The sequence below is a fragment of the Vigna angularis genome, chromosome 11, assembly GCF_016808095.1.
Source record: "Vigna angularis cultivar LongXiaoDou No.4 chromosome 11, ASM1680809v1, whole genome shotgun sequence".
NCBI classification, from domain to species: Eukaryota; Viridiplantae; Streptophyta; class Magnoliopsida; order Fabales; family Fabaceae; genus Vigna; species Vigna angularis.
The window spans coordinates 20,026,680-20,049,436 of NC_068980.1; the positions used below are offsets into that span (position 1 = coordinate 20,026,680).

At 31.7% G+C, this 22,757-nt stretch overlaps 3 protein-coding genes across 8 annotated transcripts; 1 reads left to right on the plus strand and 2 right to left on the minus strand.

Annotated features, from left to right (window-relative positions):
• Nucleotides 1-2,173: 2,173 nt before the first annotated feature.
• LOC108334168 (actin-related protein 8) lies at nucleotides 2,174-10,637 on the plus strand. Its single transcript, XM_017569858.2, has 12 exons — nucleotides 2,174-2,658; nucleotides 3,603-3,688; nucleotides 3,785-3,855; nucleotides 4,049-4,116; nucleotides 4,760-4,821; nucleotides 5,953-6,050; nucleotides 6,418-6,499; nucleotides 6,749-6,891; nucleotides 8,400-8,548; nucleotides 9,680-9,813; nucleotides 9,915-10,033; nucleotides 10,164-10,637. Exons 1-12 carry the CDS (start codon nucleotides 2,300-2,302, stop codon nucleotides 10,239-10,241), a joined length of 1,449 nt encoding a protein of 482 aa, XP_017425347.1. The 5' UTR covers nucleotides 2,174-2,299; the 3' UTR covers nucleotides 10,242-10,637.
• A 1,751-nt stretch (nucleotides 10,638-12,388) lies between these two features.
• LOC108333095 (GPI-anchored protein LLG1) lies at nucleotides 12,389-14,389 on the minus strand. Its single transcript, XM_017568429.2, has 3 exons — nucleotides 14,046-14,389; nucleotides 13,852-13,914; nucleotides 12,389-12,910 (listed from the first exon to the last, which is right to left on the minus strand). The coding sequence occupies exons 1-3, from the start codon at nucleotides 14,143-14,145 to the stop codon at nucleotides 12,558-12,560; spliced, it is 516 nt and encodes a 171-aa protein (XP_017423918.1). The 5' UTR covers nucleotides 14,146-14,389; the 3' UTR covers nucleotides 12,389-12,557.
• Nucleotides 14,390-15,952: 1,563 nt separating this feature from the next.
• LOC108334361 (phosphatidylinositol/phosphatidylcholine transfer protein SFH13) lies at nucleotides 15,953-21,370 on the minus strand. 6 transcript variants are annotated; one of them, XR_008246274.1, is made up of 16 exons: nucleotides 21,181-21,370; nucleotides 20,883-20,986; nucleotides 20,464-20,767; nucleotides 20,275-20,374; nucleotides 19,310-19,576; nucleotides 18,905-18,982; nucleotides 18,716-18,820; nucleotides 18,575-18,624; nucleotides 18,395-18,494; nucleotides 18,163-18,261; nucleotides 17,954-18,067; nucleotides 17,673-17,823; nucleotides 17,094-17,491; nucleotides 16,933-17,007; nucleotides 16,326-16,523; nucleotides 15,953-16,099 (listed from the first exon to the last, which is right to left on the minus strand). XR_008246274.1 is itself a non-coding variant. In XM_052871278.1 (15 exons), the coding sequence occupies exons 2-15, from the start codon at nucleotides 20,893-20,895 to the stop codon at nucleotides 16,503-16,505; spliced, it is 1,875 nt and encodes a 624-aa protein (XP_052727238.1). In that variant the 5' UTR covers nucleotides 20,896-20,986; nucleotides 21,217-21,370; the 3' UTR covers nucleotides 16,130-16,502. The 6 variants fall into 6 exon arrangements, 5 of the variants coding, with proteins under 5 accessions (XP_052727238.1, XP_052727237.1, XP_017425643.1 ...); XM_052871278.1 differs by lacking the exon at nucleotides 15,953-16,099 and having other exon boundaries at nucleotides 16,130-16,523; nucleotides 21,217-21,370; XM_052871277.1 differs by lacking the exon at nucleotides 15,953-16,099 and having other exon boundaries at nucleotides 16,130-16,523; nucleotides 21,186-21,370.
• Nucleotides 21,371-22,757: the final 1,387 nt, after the last annotated feature.

A 22,757-nucleotide genomic window follows, 5' to 3' on the forward strand; every position in this document is an offset into this window, starting at 1 on the left:
GACTTCAACGACGACAGTCCAACCAACTTCAACGGTGACAGTCCGACCACGCTTGAATGAAGACGAACGCTTCTTGGTGGATGGGAGGGAGGACGCTACAACGTACACGTCAATGACGACACTCCGACGGACTGCAAACTCAAACAACAGACCGTGACGCTTGTGGGAAGAGGCACGAAACTGAGTTGGTGGGAGGGAAGTCCTTCTCTCTAGGGTTCTCCCTCTAAGGTTACCTCAGATCCCACTTTTGAAATCACAAAATGAAACCCGTCACTTGAAACCCTGTCTCATTTTGTTTCCATGTCATTTTCCTTTTTTTAATTTTTTTTTCTATGTGGATCAGTGACATTTTGACACGTGATCCATGTCAAAATGTTGTCAAACTATTTTGTCAAAGTATCATTATTTCTATAAAAAATAATAAAAGATATTTTTCATTTTAATGACACTAATGTGATATAAGTAAAGTATGTTTTGAAATTGTTAAATCAAGAATAAAAAAAAATAAAATGAGGATAAATTTTATTAAGTATCTATTATCTCAATTAATAATTTCACTGTGGAAAGATGAGATTTATAATAGGATAACCGAAAACGTAATAAAATTTGTCTTTCTTTTTATTGCAATAATCTGACCCTATTTGTTTATGTAGTTGATTAGGGTTCCAATTGTGATCGAGCAAGAGCGTGTACTTCAACTTCTACATGCTTTGAGTTTTGAGTAACAAGAGTGAAAAGAAATGAATTAATGGTTTCTCCTATCTAAATTAGGTTAGGTATGTGAAGAAAGGGAACTATAAAATGAATCTTTAGCATGAGAAATAAGGTTGATTTAGTGATACGATTAAATATAACTGCATTTAGTGATTTAGTGAATCTCGACCGTATAAATGTTGTTGAAGGTAGTTACTAACAACCAGACTAATTTTATGGTTGAAGAAATTTTAATAAAAGTTAAAATATTTAACCAAAGTAATCAAAACCAAGACATGACAATGAGAGAAATATCTGTGTTGGGAAGAAAAAGAAAAATGTAGGGGAAGAAAAATGTAATGAGCAGAGAAGGAAATAGAAGATTTATAAAAGGATAACTGAAAACCTAAAAAAAATAATTGAAAAGTGAAAAAGTTGAAAAGTTGGTACACGATTTTTTTAATTCTTAGGTATAAGAAAAAGACTAAAAATGTAAATATAAAGGAAATGCAAATAAACCGTTCATATATATAACTTTGAATACAAGGTTCAATAATATCTGAAATGGTTCTATTCAAAATTGTGATAGAAAAACTTGGTTCATTATTGGAAACTCTGTTCATCTACTGGATTATGAAAAAACCTGGAGTTATAGAAAAATACCTTTCAAAACATTATAATTATGGATTCTTTTGGGAGTGCTACAACTGAATTTTATATCATATTATTCATAACTTCACTAATCATGAAATTATTATTCTCGATTGGTCAATTCCAAAAACTCCTGAATTGTATGATTGAAAAATAAATCAAAACTAGTGTCACTTCCACAATCACTTTAAATCTCTAAAAAAAATAAAAAAAATTATTCAACAGACTTTAAGAAATTTCAATACCTACAAAACATTCACTTTCAACCATTTTTTTTTTCCAAATTCAATGTCTAAATAAATAACTCCACTAGTAATAATGAATGTTTTAGAGGCAAGGTGAATTATAAAACAAAAAAGAGTTTTTCTAAAAAAATTGGGAACATACGAAAAAAGTGAGACTACAAAACGAAGGAAACACACTCCTATTAATGACTTTTGTATCTCTAAATAAACAGTAATACCATTCATTAAAAATAAGATAAACACATTAAGTTCTCTAATTTAAAGAGTTATTTTTTCTATAACATATGCATTTAAAAACTTTTCTAAATAATAGTACAAATTATAAATTATCAACAAATTTAGTATTATAAACTACATAAACCACTTTTCTTAATTCTCTAAATTAAAAAATAAAGTCGTATTTGTATATAAAGACGTATTTTTTTTTCTAATTTTTCAGTAAAAATAGATTAGATTTGAACATCTAAAGCTAATGCCACATCAAAATTTATGATGAAAAGAAATTGGTAGTTGGATAAGAAGACTCTAGAGAGATTTTTTTTTTATATATAAAAATAATAATTTAAGAATAAGAATGGTAAAACAAAAAACATGTGTATGGTGTTTTTTTTTTTGTTAGAATTCCATGGATAGGATTCAAACAGAGCAGAACCAAGAGGATTGGGTGTGTTGGTGTGATTGGTAGGTAAGCTCAGTTCATTGTTCTCAACATGTCGATGCTGCTGAGGAAGGCCTGGGATATGGTGTTGTGGAGATCTGACACATCAACGTCAGCATCATCATCGTCGTCGTCATCATCATCAACGACCACTGCAACAAGATTTTCACTTGAAGTGGCACATTCTGACATGGGTGAATTGGAGCAGCTACCCAGTGATATCTTGATGCAAATTCTGAAGCTTTTGGGTCCAAAAGCGGTTGCAAAATTGAGTGTGGTTTGCAAGAGTTTGAGATCCATTGCGTCTGATAACAGACTTTGGATATACTTCCTTCAGACCCATCAGGCTGAACCTTCTGGGGATTCTGTCTTCTTTGCTGAGACCACCTTGAGTTCTGGCTACCCTCTTCCGTGAGTACTACCGTCGATCTTCCTTCTTCACTTTTTCATGGATTCAATATTTTGTGTCAAGATGCGTGCTGCTAGTGAATTTGCTGGTTTGTGATTGAAATTATGTTTTTTGATGGGTGGTGCTTTTGAATTATGTTTGGATGGGTGCTAGTGAATTTGGTGGATTGTGATTAAAATTTTGTGGTTTGATGGGTTGTGTAAGTTCTTGCTGTGATGGGTGATGCGCTTGGATTGGTCATTGGGTCTTGCCGGTGAGTTTGATGGACTGTGTGGTGATAGAGATTGGAGTTTTGTGTTTTAGTGGTTGGTGGTGTGTTAGAGGTTCAAATTTTGTGCTTTGACCGGTCGCTTGTGGATTTTATGGATTGTGCTGCTGGTGATTGACATTTGTGTTTTGTAGGGTGGTGTGCCAGTGATTTAAATTTCGTGCCCTGGTCTGTCTTGCTTGTGAATTTGATGGATTGTGCTGTTGGTGATTGAAATTTTGTGTTTTGGTGGGTGGTCCAAATGGTTGTTGTTTCTTTTAGCTATGATGCTTTGTGTGTGTTATTGGTGTTGTGTGCTTTGTTTGATTGTTTATGCTGATACTCATTTAAATTTTGTGCTTTGACGATTGGTTCTACTAGTGATGATTGGTGGTTTAAGCAATGGTCAGTCTGCATGTTTATGGTGTCGTGTGCTTTGTTTTGTTTGACGGGATGTGCAAGTGATTTTTATTTGGCACTTTTAATGGTGATGTATTGTCTACTTCATAGAGATTGAAATTTTGGGATTTGATGGGTGGTGTTGTGAGCTCAATTTTGGTGGCATGTGATTGGTATTGTATTTTGTGCTCAATTTGATGGGTTGTGCATGTGATTGATGTTCTATGCTCTTATAGATCTTATAGATGAAAGTGATTGATATTTTGTGATTTTAAGTGGTTTAAGTTCCCTAAATTACAGAGCATATGTTGGCCACTGGCCCCAGCTATCATTCAAGCATATTTATGGCCAGAGAGCACAAGTTCCTGGTTCTATTATTATTGATGGTCAGTCTAGCAGTTTTAAACTGTGAGCTTATGTTTCTCTTATTCGTGATGATTATATTTTCTCTTACTTTTATTTTTGTCCATCAATCTCTCTAGGTGGTTCTGGCTACTGCAAATTTGGCTGGAGCAAATACGAATGTCCATCTGGTCGATCAGCAACATTTTTGGTACTGATTTTAATTTTAAATTAGCACTAACTGGGGCTTGCTTGCACGTTGCCAATTTACCTTATTCTCATTTTGACTTTGAGCTAGCCTAAAAATTGAAGAAAACACTTATGCAGATACTAGGCATTGCGTTCTGTATTTTTTCAGCTTGTTCTTACTTGGCTGCATATTTTCTTTCCTCTTTGATGGGCAGGAGTTTGGTAACATTGAGTCTCCAATGTATACTAGGCTTCGACATTTTTTTGCAACTATTTATAACAGGTATTGGTTACAGTTGACACTTAATCTTTCAAGTGAAGTAAATCCTTATTGGTCTCATGCGTTGCACATTAGAATATCTATGTACATATTTAGATGAATTTTGTACCAGAGCAATCACTCTGTTCAGAGGGCAGTATTTTTAATTATTATTTAAATTTTATCACTAGGGAAATTTTCAAACTTATCGTGAATAAAGGAATAATTGTTTTGTTGAAACTATGAGAGAATTTTCAATGATGTTCCTCTTCCCAAATGCCCTAGATACTTTGTATTGCTAGGTTCAATCTCTTGTAAAATGTAATCGGCAATGGTTATGTTTTTAATACTTATGAATATTGTTGAGATTTGTTCCTTTTTTCTTTTTTTTCAGTTATTAGTACCATTGCCTTGTTCCTGTTTATCTTTACATTCAATGTTATATTCTATCATGCCTACAATCAAGGGATTCTTCTCTTATTTGTATTCCTTTCTGATTAATGTAAATAAACAGCCCGAGGATTGTTTTTCCTCAAGCCTTGGCATATCTAGTCTTGTACTCCAATTGGTATCAAATATAAATAGATCATTCAATTGAGTAGTGATTCTCACTAGCACTTCAGAAAGGCTTTGTTTCTAAGTTAGACATGACTTATGTTGCTGGCAGGATGCAGGTGAAACCAAATAAACAACCAGTTATTGTTTCGGTACCAATATGTCATTATGAAGGTCAGTTTCATTTTGTGATATACTCAAGTGGTTCACAAAAGAAAAGAAAAATGAGTACTATAAGAGCATTAACGCAATTGTTACAATAATTCAGTTTTAAATTCAGGTGTCATATATTTTATTTCTGTATTATACATAGTTGTTCGTTGGTTTGTCTGCATCAGAGAAACACCCATCATTTTGTGACTTGACCTGACACTATTCACTGGTATTCCCTAAAGTTTGGAACTATTTTTGCTGGAATGTTCTTTTAGATTCCTATCATTATCAGGGCTGGGTAATTGGTCTCCAATCCATAATCTAAGGTATAAACCATCAATGTGAGGGCACAAACTGTCTCAGAAATGTTTGATCAGCTGCCTCTATGAGGTTGTCTGTTAGGGATTGAGAGTATATGAAAGGAGAAGGAAGCGTTAGTTAGCCTAACTGCCCTGACAGTTAGGAAAGGCGGGAATGAGTCTGTATAAATAGATAGGCTTTGTTAGTTGTTGGGGGGACTTTTAGACTGTTGGTAATCTGTACAGGAATTGTTAATCCTGTAGGGGGATGTTAGGCTCTCATAGTGGCCTTATACTTGTATTCTTTTTGTTGATAATAAAATGAGAGGTTATACAGTGTTCTGTTAGTGCTTTTGTAGTATTAGTTTGGGTTTCTTGGTCAGAAACCTATCATTGTCACTTGGGGCTTTGTTATGTGCCTTAACAGTCACCCTATCTAGTGAACTTGTATAGCTCACCCTGTCACTAGCCTTGTTTTCTACCTTCCCACGTCTCTTAGGGTCCTATGTACTGCACTTGTCTGTGTTCAGGGGTCAATTCTGACATGCTCTTTCTATTCATGAAGCTTGACATGTTTGGTCTGTTTCCTGGTATCCTCTGTGGTGGTTATCTGTGGTTATTCATTGCTCGGAATCCTGTGTGATTTTTCTCCAATGGTGGGCATAGCATTGATAGGAACTTGTTCTATGTCTCAGAAGCAGTGTTCATTCTATTCTAGACACGAGGAACAATCGTTGTCTTGAACACAGTCTTGACGTGCCATTTACATTCCTATAATTTCAACAAATAATACATAGTTTTTCTTCCAATATGATGTTCAGCTGTACAATGTTAATCTATTTCCTCATTCCAGATACTCAATCAGCAAAAGCTTCAAGACAACAGCTTAAAGAGGCAATCTACGCATCTTTGTTTGACATGAATGTTCCTGCTGTTTGTGCTGTCAACCAGGTAATTCATGTTTATGCTTCCTTGTTTGTTGGGACATGAATGTTATTTTATATTTAATATATGTTTTTGCCATCAAGTATATTGAGTCACTTGTAAATTAGGATTTGACCGTCAACTTCTATGTATTCAGTTTTTCTGCTGAAGTTGTTAGAAAGTGAGAGCGCAAAGCACTTGATTACGTGCAGTAGAATTGTTATTCTGCCAGCTTACGAGTTTAAACCTTGGAGAATAGAACCTTGTTTACCAATATTGAAATCATTGTCTATTGAAAGTAATTGTGCATGGTTTTTTTCCCAATGAATTATTTGTGTTTCTGTTATTTCTAGTTATTTTCAAGTGTATTTACTATCTATGTTGTAAAATGTAGGCCACTCTAGCTCTGTACGCTGCAAAACGAACTTCTGGAATAGTTGTTAATATAGGTTTTCAAGTCACTTCTATTGTTCCAAGTATGCTCTGTTTCTTTTTCTCTTACCTTTCTGTCTTAATATAATTCTTAATTTATTTATGCTTAGCAACAAATTTTTTGCATCAAATTAATTGTTCTTGAAATGCAAATGGGACTTGAGAAAGACTATAATGCTTAAATGTCACCACTTTGTTCTGATATACAAACAGTATTTTGTATGTTATAAGCTAATGAACATTTTTCTACTTTTCCTTCTGTTGCAATTGTGACCTGCATTATCTTTTCACAGTTTTAAATGGTAAAGTAATGCGCAAGGTGGGTGTGGAAGTCGTGGGGCTGGGAGCACTGAAGCTTACAGGATTTCTCAGGGAGAAGATGCAGTTGAATAACTTAACTTTTCAATCTTTGTACACTGTTCGCACACTGAAAGAGGTAGTAATATTCATCTTTGTGCTCTGAAATATTTACAGTGTGGAGATTTACTCTATGATGTCAATCAAGTCAATCAAGTCAAGTGTGCTACCACAGCACATCTTAGAGGACAGTACAGGACCCTCCATTACTTATGAAATGCAATCCACTTATATAAATTTTGGAATTCAAAATATTTGACATTTTTATAAGCTTAACTCATTGTGTTCATAAAGATACGATATTCTAGTCATCTTTTTTTTTTTCTTTCTTTCTCTCCTACAACATGTTTGTTCTCTAAAAGCTTCCCTAAAATGAGTCTTGATTCCTGGTATTAGCTGGCTAATATTTATTTTGCCAGCTTTTAGAAACATAGTTATTAAGTAGTTAAAACATTAGATGATGGGAAGCTCTAAGAACTTGGTCGTTTAAGAGAAGACAGGGACCTGGTCTCCTTCAGCTAGAGGAAGATTTTTCTATCTAATGATAATGGGAAGAGGTTAGGTTTAACTTTGTGTTATTGAACAGAAATTGCTTCTATTAATTGTTGTTGGAATTTGCTGAAATTAATCAGCATCCTAATGAAAACTTTTCCCTGTATAAGCACAAAGAAAAAGAGAGTCTTTCTGGTCTCTAATGACCTTAATTCTAAAGGCAGATTTATATAAATCACACAATAATGTCCTAATTAAATGAGGAAACAAATCAAAATATAAAAGAATAAATCCCAGGAGATTATCATAGATACTCTAAAATATTCTAAGATATTATCTTCAGATATTTCTTACTTCTAGCAACAATCAACCTAGAGAGCACATTAAATAATAAATGACATAAGTAAAGGAGTAAAGGTTGGTAGATCTGTTTATTGTCCATGCTTCAAGTCTGAAGGATTCTTGCATGAAGGGGAAAGTCAGAAATATAACAGAAAAAACATTTGTGTGTCTTCACTCCTGCATCGACTAGTGATAAACCCAATTTAGAGTATATAAGAGAGTGCAAATCCTGCTATGCCAGTTTTGTGGGATTGAGTTAGGTTTAAAATTCATTTCTTAACATGATATCTGAGTCGTGGTTTAGAGTAATTAGTTGGTGGGGTTAGCTACTTGAACTAAGACTGGAGGTGGAAAGCACTCGGTTGGGGTGGTTCAGTAATTGGAATGGAATCTTGGCATTACTTTGTGAATAAGAAATGCTAATCTTTAAATGTGTGGAATAATATTCATCAACAGAAGTCAGACCTTTAAATGTAATCTCTGTATCTTGAAGGATTGTTTCTTGATTCTCAGCTGAGATATGCCATGAATTATGCCCGGGAAAAAAAGATTCATCTGAGAGTAACATGGGATTTCACTGTTTGAACAAATCCCTCTTTATATCTTTCTAATTGTCTTTATATCATTTTATCTCTTTTACTTTGTTTCCCTTTTTCACTGAAGTCTGGTGGGAATGATTGGTATTGCAGATATCTTTTACTTAAATGTCTTCTCACAGAAGTTGTTTGGTAATTTTTATTTGCATGGAGACAGAAGCTATGCTATGTTGCACTTGATTATGAAGCTGAGCTATCAAAGGATACAAACGCGTCATATGAGGCTGCAGGAGAAGGATGGTTTACCCTCTCAAAAGAGAGGTTTCAGACAGCAGAGGTCTTATTCAAGCCTCATTTTGCTGGAGTGTAAGTTTTTCCATTTATTGCCATACAGCTATGACAGATTAATCATGCATAGTTACTTCAACCTTAGAGATACTCTACCACGATTATGGCGATTCATAAATTAGCATGAGATATCATCGTCTATTAGGAAGGATTACTTGCAAAAGTACATTTAACTTGAAAATAAATAAATTCATTTTTCTTTTTTCACTCCTACCCCCGACAAGCTTAGGGTTCCCCATTTGCATTGTATACGTTAATTTGTCAATAATAATAATAATTAAACTATCCTTTTTTAACAGGTAGACTCAAAAACACAAGAATAAGGAGGAAGTTTTGTTAAAATGAAAATGATTGGCATGACTTTATAAAGTCTTTATTTGACATCTCTTCTTATGAACGGGCTTTGCGTATTTGTTTTATTTTCCCAACATCAAATTCCAATAATTAATGGCTTGTTTGATTGAGTAAAAATATTTTTTTCTTAGGTTGATGTTACCAAATTTTGTCATCTTTAAAGCATGCACTAAATTGCATCTTCTACCAGCTGTTACTGGATGAAATTGAAATCATGTTTTTGGGCTAAGTTAAATTCCATTCTGTTTACTTTCATACTTGAACTGTTTTAACTTTTGGAGTTGCATTTCATGAAGGGTTATCTAATTTAAGATGAATGGGGTAAATTTCGTCCTAGTTGATCCATGGCAAACTCATGAGAATAAATCACAATTTAATGCTTAATTGGTATGATAGAAAATTAATGAAGAATGACCATAAGATATCCTGGACATAAAAAATCTTATGTAATTTGAGAAAAAGGAAAAACTTTTCTAGCAATATAACACATTTATTTTATGTAACATAGAAGATATTCAAGAGAAGACTAGGAGGAAAAATATAACACATTTATTTTATGTCAGGCTAGGAAATGTACAACTCAGAAATTTTTGTCTAAAGTTTGAGGGGACCAGTTGGCATTGTGTATCAGACTTGATGATTTTGCAACCAATCAATATGCAAATCTAACTACACTGCATGTCATGGGACATAATATCTGATACAATGACAACTTAGAATATAGATTCTTTCTTTCTTGTTAGTTGTGTTTTATGCATTCCCTGAAGCTTATCTTGCTCTCACTTGTTGGTTTAGGCAAGCCATGGGTCTGCACCAAGCAATAGCTCTTTGTGTGGAACATTGCCATTTTGCAGATTTACCAGGTGACAATGATTGGTACAAGACTATAGTTTTATCAGGGGGGACTGCATGCCTACCTGGTTTGGCTGGTAAACGTTCTTTTTTATTATTATTTTTGATTGAGACATTTTATATTTTTGGTTTATGGCATTCTTCTAACTATGCTTCTTTTGGAACCATTTTGGTACAGAAAGGGTAGAGAAAGAACTCCATACCTTACTTCCTCCCTACATGTTCAATGGAGTTAGAGTCATACCTCCTCCATATGGTGCTGATACGCCATGGTTTGGAGCTAAGATTATTGGCAATGTGAGTTATCTTCCTACCACCTGAGATAAGCAAACAAATTTGGTTTACTTGATAGCAGAGATATTTTACTTTATAATCAATGTGATAGAGGTATCTGATTCAAGGCTAACTGTCTCTGAATTGTATACAGTTGAGCACCTTTCCTGGTCATTGGTGTGTCACAAAAAAGCAGTTCCGTCAGAAGCCCAGACTCAGCCTCATATGGTGATTATTTTGACATATAATTTATTTTCTCAATTATTCCCTCTTGTCCTAAGAGGCAAGAACAGAAGATCAGAATTCTAGCAACTGATCTAGCATGTACAAATACTATGTTTTCCTTGTTGATAAGAAGCCTATAATTAATATTTAGCCTTTTAAGAATAATGTAATAAGGTTGAAGGCTACCCTGCAAGTGTCTTCAAGAAACTGTTGTAGTTGAATAGCAAAACCACAACGTGAGAGGATTGCTGTAATTTGAAAAATGCTGTAAGATTGGAATGTATTTCTGGTTCTCCCTCTCACTTTTATTGTTGAAGTGAGATGTACCCTTTAACACTGAAATAAACTTCTAAGATGAATTGCTCCTCAAATTGTAATTTCAATCCTTAGTTTGATTCTTTTATCTGTTTTAGGTCTATAATCATGGCGACTTTTTTATGCACTGAAAACATTCTATGCTCAAAAAATAAGGATAATTTAAGAGAAACTATTAGCATGCAATTGTTCATTAGTACATGTTTTATATGCAATGGAATGGACAGTTAAACAAAGCAAAGTAGATGGTAAACTCGTTGATGAAGATGGAAAATTGTTCATTTATATTGGAAATTGTGTCACGTTCAAATAAATGTTTTCAGATCTTTTTAAAACATAACTTGTAAGGACTTTGGTTCAAAATTCAATTTTAGATCAATTATTAGAGTCAAAGTTTTAAACTACTTTTGTTACACTTTAATTAATATTTATTTAGGAATTCATAATTTCAAAATAGGAATATATTATTTTATTTCTATGACTTACTCTAGGTCATGTCAGCTTACAAGATAATCTATTTCAATAAATTATTATAGTAGCTATATAATATATAAAAATAATATTAAAAAAGTTGATAACATAATTCACAACAATAAAACTAAGTTTTTTTTAACTAAACTAGTGTTTTTTTTTAATTTATTAAAATGAAACAATAATTAAAAGTTACTGATATGGGTAAGTCGTGTCAATGATATAATTGTATTGTGAAGAAGTCGTGTTATATTATTATAACTAAATTTTTAAACTTAAATGATTTAAGATAACACAACTTTATATCATTTTTTACAGAAATCATGTCAGGAGAATCACTTTGTCACAATTTTAACTTCATAAATCTTATGAATTGAAATCTTGTCACATTAACACTACTCATTCATCATAAAGTCGTATAAAGTGGCACAACTTGTAATTTTTTTAAAAAAAATTATCCATTTTAACAAATTAAAATAAAATACACTTGATAAAAAAATATTAAAATAAACGCAATAATTTTATATCTTAACAACTAAATTATATGTAAAACTTCAAATCAAATATATTATAATATTTAAATTGAATTTTCAGTGATATAAATAATTATTTTTTAATAATAAGTCCACGTGTAAAACATGATAATAATAATCATTTTAGGTTTACATTTTTATTAAGAAAATAATTAATGTTGTATTAAATATTTCTCATCACTTCATACATACATCCATATATATATATATATATATATATATATATATATATATATATATATATATATATATATATATATATATATATATATATATATTAAAGAAGTCCGTTAACTTTTTCAGTGATAATCTGAAAAATCATATTGAAGCTAATTGTTTACTGAATCAGACAAAAAGTTATTTGTGATTAAATCAAATTATATATATATATATATATATATATATATATATATAATTTCACTACCTATTACACTACCAATAATTGAATTATCAATTGAATGATAATTTATAACCTTGTTTAAGTAATTTTTTGACAAAATAGAAGAATAATAGAAAGAAAATTAAACAATTCATATTAAATAAATATGAATTAAAGAAAATCAATATAATGTCAAATTTATCTACATAAATAAACATTAAACATTTTTAGGTCAATATAAATTTTATATGCATATATTCAATCTAAAAATAGTTTTTTCTTTCTATAAAACATAATTCAATTGAAAGTTATCAAACATTGAATAAGAATAGCAACAGAGGAACAAACAGCAAACCTGCTATGAAGGGCAATAAATTGTGCAAGTTGTTATATGAAGCATTTCATTGAAATGAAATAAAAACCTATGATTAAGCAGCAAGAAGATAGATAGATCACTTGGCACAAGTAACTTTTTTCAATACATAATTGGTTAATACAATCCTCAAACTACAGGCACATGGCCATTTTTTCTTTTTGGCTCAAACAGCAATTCACACACAACATACAAAAAATGGCAATGCATCAATATAATGCAAGAAAAAGAATGAAAGTTGGTATAAATGTATCAGAATAACAAGATTAAGAAGCAGGTTGTGAGCAGCAGCAACAGAGATGGAGAGTGTAGAAATTGATTTGAAGTGTCATCTGCTGATACTGATGGTGGCAATGCAGGACATTCAAGACCACGCTTGCTTTCTGTACACTCACTAGCAAAGAGGCCAGGAGGGTATTTTCCATAGAGATTCATGTAACTAAACATGGTTGTGGCACACTCATTTGTGAGATCATTCAAAACATCTGCATAAGGGCAAGCAAATTCTTTTAACGCCCCACAACATTCTTTGGGAGGGTATTTGGGTCCTTTGCATTTGCTTGTGACTATTGTGTAGTTTAAAAACTCAAAATTCACAGAACAACCTGCAAGTTCAAGGTGAAAAAAGTGTCATCAGAATACTATTTTGATGCTTTCAAACACCATACTTTCAATTCTTAAAGAGTTCAAGAGATTGGTATGAAGCAGATAGTAACCACTCATCCTCTCGCAAAGAAACCAAAACACAAGTTGTAACAGTTGCTTGGTATATGAGTCACTTGCTCTGTACCTTTGATGAAGTTCATATAACCTACCACTTTTCTACTTTGCATATAAACCAGTAAGGCATTTTGAATGGCAAAAATCCTATGGAAACATAGAATACAATTTACATTGCATTAACCTAGTAGCCATTGTTGTTTATCAGTTGTCCAAAAAGAATGCACCTAGTTTCTGTAATCTCAAAATGAAAATGATACAAACAGAAAAACCATACTAATAAAGACAAAATAAGCAGACCATTATAACTTATCATATAGAAGGATTTGATACTGTCAAACAATAAGTCAATATAGATATGACGTTTTATAAGACAATTATGTTAAAAGATACCAAATTTAACATAGATAACAGTTTGTAATTGGATGATAATATAAACTACAAACACTATTTTCCCGTAACTATCGGTAATTAAGGCCTTTGACTTCCAGATGGGAGACTACCTTGTATCCCTACAAGCTTTAGTCTTTTGGATCAGCTATGGAACTAATTCTTTAGGTCAATCATATTTCAAAGAATTTTTTACTAAGAACTAAAATTGAATGTTTCAAAGAATACTAACAAAAAAGTAAATTTTTAGTATTCATAAAGAACAGGCAAATAATTGAACTTAAAATATAGGTTGAATCAGTTAATATGACAAACAAGAACATAATATTATGCATGGTGGTTTACTCTTTCTTTTTCTCAAAGCTTAATAATGGGTAGATCCAAATGCATAGAACAAGAAACGAAAATACAACCACCAAAATTAAAAATGACAAACCTTTTTTCGCCTGAAGGAGGTTCCGACCAGCTTGTGCTTGTGCTTGAGAATGGAAAATGTGGTCTGAAAAGAAGAACAAGAAAAACCCCAAATGTAAATTAACACAGAATGTTGTCAGAAAACTGTTTAGTTCACCAAAACTGAGAAAATCAACACCAAAAAAGCAAAATTCAGCTTAAAGTAAAAACATTTACCAGAAAGAAAAGTGGGAGTGAGAGAAGAAACAGAGAGGGCCCAGAAGAAAAGGAGAAACCAGGAAGAAACCCAGAAGCGTTTGTGGAGAGAAAACACCATGACTAGTTCAAAACTGAGAGAAGAAAGGGTAGATCCAAATGATAGAAACAGAAGAAGAGGTTGTTCGTTGATCTTAGATTTTTGTTTTTCTTGTAACAGATTTATGTTTCTGACTTAGTAACGTGTAATGAGAAGAAGATTTTAACGCAAATATATAAAAAAAAAAAAGGATGAAAATTGGTAGAATTAGAGAAGAAAGTTGAACTAAGAAATTTTGGTGTTGTTTGGTTCTTGAGAGTGTAATAATAAAGAAATGAAAGGGATAATGACTGACAGCACAAAATACGCGCAAACACGTTCTTCTGCAAGCTGTCTCTTTTTCACACAATTGATGATAAATATTAAGTTGTCTGTCTTTGTCTAAATTTGATTTCAAAAGATAAAAAAGGATAATTAATAATAAAACTTTTGAAAGAATTAGCATCCAACAATGGGTCAAGTTACTTTTTCACTTTACTCAAACTAATTTAATTAAATTGGATTATGACCAGTTTTATTTGTAATGGATCAAAATTTGCCTAATTCATATTAATTTAATTTTGTAGTATATAAATTATAAGACTAGTATCAATTATATCAATTTTTGTATTTGTATTATAAACAAATTATATTATATTTTTTCAGAATTAGTTTAGATATTATGAATTATTAAAGTTTTAAATTCAATTTTGTGAAAATTATATTATTTATTTAATTAAATTAATATTTGAAAATTATAATTTTTAGCAAAAGAAAATTGAAATATTGGCCCAATCTAATATAGTCCATATAAGAATATGTCAATAGTTTGCCCAAATATTAAAAAACTGAATTGGAAATCTATATTGATTAAAATTGATTTATATATTATATAAATAAAAACAAATTTTATTTTTTAATATTATAAAATTAAATTAAATTTGAAATCAACTTTTTAATACAATATTAAAATCATTTAGAATATATTTTAACTAAATTTGTTTAAAGTATCTAATGTTAACTAAGTATTTAATGTTATGTTTGATTTCTTTTTTGAAGTAGGGAGTAACTAGCTCATGTGATATCAATTAATAAACATATAGGAAATAATCATTTAAAAGCAGAAGGAAAATACTATATTATGTAGAATAACACTAGGTAATGTTTCATATATTGGTAAAAAAATTACTAGTAAAAAGGATTTTGTACGAAAGTGAAGGTTAATTTCTGTGTACTGTTAGAGTTGTTTTATAATGTTGATAAATTCTAATTTAATTGTAAATATGTTCATAATAATTGTAATCTTAGATGATACTATAAAATTCTTTACACAATCAGTACATAGACGGATTATTCTAAAATTTCCAAAATTTCACACAATATTATTGTAAATTGGTTAAAATTCCTTTTCTTCCTTTAATTCTTATAAAAAAAATTGATTTAGAGAAATTGTTGATTTAAGATTTAAGAAGCTATAGATTATAGTGGAAAGTGATAGATGAGGTGATTTGTAATGTAACAGAGATTTGAGATATTAAAAGTAGTAGCCTCCTACATCTGCGTTTTTATTATAGCCATTATTTTCGAGACATTGGACCACAAATCTATTCGTTTTATAATCAATATAATATAGTAAGAAATTGGACCACAAATTTATTCAAATTTAAACGTTGTATAATCAATATAATATAATAAGAAATTGGACCACAAATCTATTCAAATTTAAACGTTTTGTGTGTTTAACATTAATTATTATGTCAAATAATGTGGAGATTATATTAAAATAAAAAATAATACAACACTACTCATCTTTCAATAAAAGAGTGCAAAATAAATATATAGAGAGAGAAGTAAAACACAATGAATACTTGCAAATTTGTGATAATGAAGGCAGTCTTACATGCACCAAAATGAAAAATAGACTACTACAGTCACACATCCATCTCATGACTTAAACATTCCAATGTTTCTTAAAAACATTTTCAAAATCCTTCAGCTGCAACAAAAAGGGAGAGTTTTACTAAAATTTCTGCAGTATAAACTTTTTCATTTTCTTTCTATTCTCAAAAACTGTCTAAACTTAAGAGAATATCTCGTCCATGCATAATTACACCTTTACACCTATTTATTTACTGCGAAAAATTACAAAGAAAATTTGAAAGGAAATCTATATTATATATTTTATTATAATCATATTTATAAAAAGAAAGTGGACTGTGTACCATCTCGATTCCTCCTGTTTCTATGTATGCTCTACCGAAACTTATTATGCTTGAAATGTGTCCTCCGTTGCCTCAGCTTTAGTTGGTCCAATCTAGGTGTAGGCTTGCACCGTCTTCTCTTTGATGGAAATATTTTCTGTGGTTCCAATGACCTGTGTTGCTGAATGTTTAAATGGTTCAACAGAATAGCCTTCTTTGCTGCAAGAATAATCCTTGTTAAAAGCCGTACAAAAATATTTTTTTGTTTTGTGTTACCGTAATTTATGATGTCATGTTTCTATTGCAAACACAAATGAGCCAAGATGTCATTGTAGCGTTATAGCTGATAAAGAAAGAAACAAAACAAACACGACAAGAACAATAGGATGGGAAATACAAAGGTACAAGAAAGGAAATCCGAACTAGTACTATCAAATTGAACTCTAATTCAAATTTTAAATGATACTGGTAAGCTGTAAGCCTGTTACTACGAATTCACCAGCAGAATTTGACAATCGCTACCTCACTTGTCTAAAGAAACAGAAATCTAGTTAAAAAACCAAAGGGAAAATCCTCCTTTGCAAGTTCATATTCATTCGGATAACGTAGTTCGTTAATGTCAACTTACTCGGTACTTTGTTTTCTTCAAGTTCTCCAGCAAATCAGCAATCTCAAGCTGCTTCATCACTGTAGCATGTAGTACCTGCATCAAAAGCATAAAGTTTAACCACCATCGTATCATATCAGCATAATCTAGAGATCTATATGACTGGAAATATAGACCAATACCCTCTTGGTCTTTTCAAGGTCAAACTCAACAGATTTTATCCTATCCATGGAATCCATGAGCATTTTCTCCTTCTCCTGCGGCATACCATCAGGTTTGTTGCTAAGTTCCTCGAAGACTTTTTCTATTCTCTGAAGACGTTGTATACACGGAAGAATATATTCTCTTTCAGAACCTGCTTCAGCAGCTGCTGAATGGTTATGAATGCTACGTTCCATGGTAATCGATGGGTGAATATTGTTCTGCGTTCTCCAAAATTCGAATGTTAAATAGCGGAGGAGTGTAACTAATTTTTCTGTGAAAAATGTCAGTACTCTTGCCACATATAAGACATTTATTTTCTCTATTTTGTCCTTAACAATGCCGAACCAACTGCTGCCAGAAGTACCTGAAAAAAAATCTAGTGAGTTTATTAGATAAGGACACTACTGAAATAATTGCCAATTAAATCAGCTATACCTAGCATGAACGTAGCTATTATGAGTTTGCAACTTCCACATGCAAATATGACAAGGTATATCTGCAACTTGGGTTCTAAACAGCATATAAATATAATTGTTTGAACAATCTCATGACAATACCTCCTGAATCTGTTCTACAAGCAACATTGCCTACATCATTAGTTTGCGCTGGCTGCTCTTGATTAAGGCGAAAATGATCACTTTCAATCACTTTCTCCACTGCTAGAGAGCCATCACAACTGTAGTAGCCATTGAGATCTGGTACTTTAACCTACAGAAGATATGGCGTTAGATTTGACTAAAAACTCAAGACAAAACTACAAATATCTTGCATACAGGTAAAGACAACAATGAGGAATCTCAGAAAAATCAGATTCAGAGGTTCCAGTTCCAGGCTGTACTTCTTCACGAACTGGGGCTAAATAAGGATATGGACAACTGCTGTATCTGTTGGGAGAGGAGTATTCATTCATATCAGACCCCGATTCAGCTGTTGATGTATCACAGCATCGTTCCTGGGAGATGAGAAAACAAGGTTTAGAACTCCATATATCTAAAGCAAACACTTGTGATGTCCCGACTTCTCAATGCCAAGAAGAACAAGACTTGCCTTCAATGGATGGTGCATTTGAAAGGAGTCAAATTTGTGTTGTCCATCAGGTAATTTAATGATTTGCCTCACAAATTTTGCCTCCTCATTATGTACCAGCTAAAGATCAGAATATCTAACATTAGTTAAACATATACTAGTTTGTTGGATAAGGCAATTCCAAGTTGTATATGCTTTTAAAAAATTTGACACTTGCAAATACTAAGAAACAAGATATAGAAAGAAATATTACCTTCATGATGTCAGGATCATTCCATGGGCCCTTGTTAGACCGAAGACATCCACCTTCTGAGGCACATGTACAAGAACCACCCAGAAAGTCTGGCAACTGACTGCATAGATTCGTTTACAAAATCCAAATTAATCAATAGATTAAATAGAAATGCAGTATGGTGAAAATATGGATGTATACCTAGAGTCAATGACTTCCAGTAATTTATATAAAGACTTAGGTTCAACAATCTGGAAATTTGGGAAATAAATATAGAGTCAGTTCTCCGCAGAAATACATCTTATGAAATCTGAGTTGAAGCTAAAAGGTTGAATTATTCACCTGTATCTTAGCAACAGTTTTGGAATCAAGAAACTTCTGTGCAGCAGGCCAAAGCATCTTCTTAAACCCAGAACCAGCATTGACAATATACATTTGATGCAATGTCTGTAGATATACACTACAAATTTTTATTGAAAAAAAAAATGGAGGGACGTAAAGAAGTTAATTGGGAACAGATGGGACAAAAACCTCAGGATAGTAACTGCTATCTATTTTTGCCATAGCAGACAAGAGATTTGCAGCAGTGCGTGAGAAATTTTTCATTCCCTGCATCACACATATTAAGTGCCACACAAAATTTTAGCAGAAAAGCTTTTCAATAACTTAAACCAAGTATGCTCCTGTCCTAAAATTGAGAAGAACTCAATCAGGAGAGATTACAACAGTAAATACAATGGATTTTAAATATTTTAAGCAGACATCGTATTTGATATAATGCATACAGGGATTTGATAAAATACATAAAGGATAAGTACGTAAATAATCTACAACCAAAATACAGCATAGACTATCAGGCATACAAAAAGAAACAACAACAGAAATACACCAGATATTAGTGATATGGCTTGCAAATAATTGTGTAATGCAACATACCAGGCCCTGTACATCCAATATTGTTGTTGTCGAAGAAATCCGTCTCTTTGCTGCAATGGAACATGCTGGAAATTTCTCATGCAGAGTCCTCTCGAACTCCTGGACATGATATTTCAAATATCGATCTATTGTAGTGATGCGCATTAGGCGACTTGGATGGGCTTTCCCAAGTCTCTCAATGTAAACTGGCCTACCTTCCCTATCAATCCCATGGTAACCTTGAGGATAATACTGCAATACTTCTTCCAGCTCTCCAAATTCAAAATCCTTTTAAACATCATTATCACATTCACATAAAATCAGATAGAATGTGTATAAGTATATTCTAGGGTAGATTTATGCTGATACAAAAACATTCAAAGATTAAAAGAGCAAATAATTTTGTTCTATCAAGGACCAACTCTCCTAATAGCTTAAGTCATTAGGTAAATGAATAGTTTTAACATGTCCCTTCACATAGACTACTCGTGCTTGATGCACGGATAGAATTGGGATAGTAGCACAAAGTTGTTAATCACATGATCATAAAGACTCTAATATTGTCAAAGCCCAGCTCTCCTAAAAGCTTAAGCTATTGGGTAGAAGGCTGAAAGCCCACCAGTGGTTAGATTTAAATCTAGCATGCCTCACTTGAAATGAAGAAAATACAAATTTTGTCTTGCAAAGTTATCTGCAGAAGAATTAAGCAGAAATGGCGGAACTGTTCTTGACCATTTTGCTTAGTCATAAAGGCGTAAAAAATACCATGCCAATGACCAATTCTAGTGAGAGCATAAGCAATGAGATGAAAGTTCATGGATGGTTTTATGTCTAACTTGTTCAAATTACAAAACAAACAGATAAAATTCATAATATACATAATCAGATAAATAAAGGAATTGTGTTGCCCTTATATACACTGAAACATTCTGCAGTCTAAAGCAGCCTATATATCTTTCATGGCTATGACAAATTATTATCATTACCTCAAGGATAGTATCAGTTCCATATTCCTTTCGCCATGCAAGCATTTCCTCCCACATCTGAATTGTCTTCTCAATGTTAAACTCCCTGGCTTTAAGAAACCTAACAAGAAGTAGAAATCACCATAGCAAGAGTGAGCCAAAAGACAACATTAGATATTTGTATGTGAACCTTTTGAATTGATCATATACCTTAACAATGTATGGTAGTCATCATGCCTAGGAGGCAAAGAACCCCTTTCAGCAAGTTTTTGGCGCAATTCATGGACAGCAGTCTCCTCCCCAGCATCTCTCACATCCTCAATAGACACAGGGGGAATCCTGTAATCAATTTTCCTTTTCCCTCTTTTCTTAAGAGAATGAGTGAATCTAGAAGAAGCACTCATCGCCTTCTTCTTCAAGGTCCCAATTCTCGACCACCTCCTCTCATCTTCGGAGTTCTCAACATCAGACCTCCTCTCTCTACTCTCGTCATTACTACATTGCCCTTCAAACCCTGCCACATCACATTCCATCAAAAACCATTGAAACAAAACATCATCAGAAATGCAATTTACTCACACGCCCACACACTAATCATCACAACATACACAAAACAGAGCAGAAAATACCTGATATAGACATTTTAGTCTCAACACAAAACAGATCACAGGTGATGCGCAACAGTTGAATCAGCGAATCAAGTTCATACCAAACTCCGCCATATGATTAATTACTGTTCCAAACACACACAATCAATAATTCAAAATCATAACAACAAAAAAATCCATTAAAACACAGAACTAGTACCTAATTGTATGTCACTGAATTGTAAGGTAAAAAAACTCATAAAATTAAAAGTAAAAATAAAATGTAAAATGCAGATTCATCAAAGGAAATGAAATGGAATCAAACAATCCAGAAATGAACCTAACAAGGTGTGAGAAAGAATCGTCCCTCATGAACCTTTTTCTAGCTGTTTCATTCTTCAACCAAAATCAAAAGCACAAAAACCATAAAACTAGCAAAAACACAAACAAAAACTCTGAATCCCAAAAACGGCGTTTGGCAGAGCGAAGATTCTCCCCGATTGCAGTGTACAAATGGAGAATGTTAACAAGTTGAGAAAAAGAAGAGTTTATATTTATTTATTTATTTATTTTCTCTTATTATTTATATTTAAATTAAGAGGTGTTTTTTAATGAAGTGAGAGATGTGAAGTGAGTATACACATGAAACCATCATACATAATTAATGCCATGCTTTGGATCTGTGGTGGCATATATTAACACCAACTTCACAAGAAATAATCTCATTTTTTATTTCAAATGAATTTCTAATTAATAATAATAATAATTATTATTATTATTTCACTATAAATTTAAATTTTGAAAAATAAGAATAGAAAATTAGTGTAAGTATATGAACAGATAAAAATATATGATGTACATGAAGTTAGAGAGATGAGACATGCATATCATGCATGATACATACCTTTTAGAGAAAAGAGAATGGTGTGGAAGGTAGATCCTTCTCCTTCTTTCTACTGTTCATCTCTTTATTCTTTTATTTTATTTTTAATTATACAGACAAAAAAATTAAATTATTAACATGCTAAAATAAATCTTCATTTTAACAATAAATACTTACTAAAATGAAAAAAATGATAGAAGGCCAAAAACAATGTAGTTAGTAACTAAAATTGTTAATTTCTAATTTAAAAATTGGTTTGATGGCACCACTTTAATCTTTTTAGAACAAACTAGTATAATATTAAACTGTTAACAATGAGTTTATAATCAATTTATATATACTGTTGGTGGAAAATAATTACACAAAAATATATGTATTATTTTGAATTTAGTATTTTAAAATATTAAATTTATAGATCTCTGTATTTATAAATATTTAATTGTTGTTATTTTTATTAAAGTGAAACTTAAATTTACACTTATACTAGTAATAATAATTAACAAGGATCACAAGCAAGCTTTATTTATTTAAAATACTTTCTAAATACATTGTAATATTAACAAAAAAAAATATATTAGTTAAATATGAATATGGATATAAATAATATTTAAATTTTAAATATAATAAGAAAACATAATTTATTACATAAATTAATTTTATATTTATATTGCTTTAAATTATTAAAATATTTTAAAATTTTATATAATTATAATTTTCATTTATTATTTGGTATTTTAAAGATCATATGTTATAGAAAAAATAAATATAAAGTTTTATTTGATTAATATAAACTTGTTTAGTTGATATTTATAAAGAAGAAGTGACATTGAAGTTATAATTTGGTTGAAGTATTGATGTGAAGTGACATGTAAAAGTGGAAACCAAAATGCATTAAATGGAGAAAGAAAAGAAGTTAATAAGAAATAAAAGAAATTAAGAGAAAAATAGAAGTGATAATAGTGAAATGCAATGTGAAGGTGCCAGCGTTTGGCAACGGTTGCTGTAGAAATCGTCACAAAAAATTCGTGTCATGT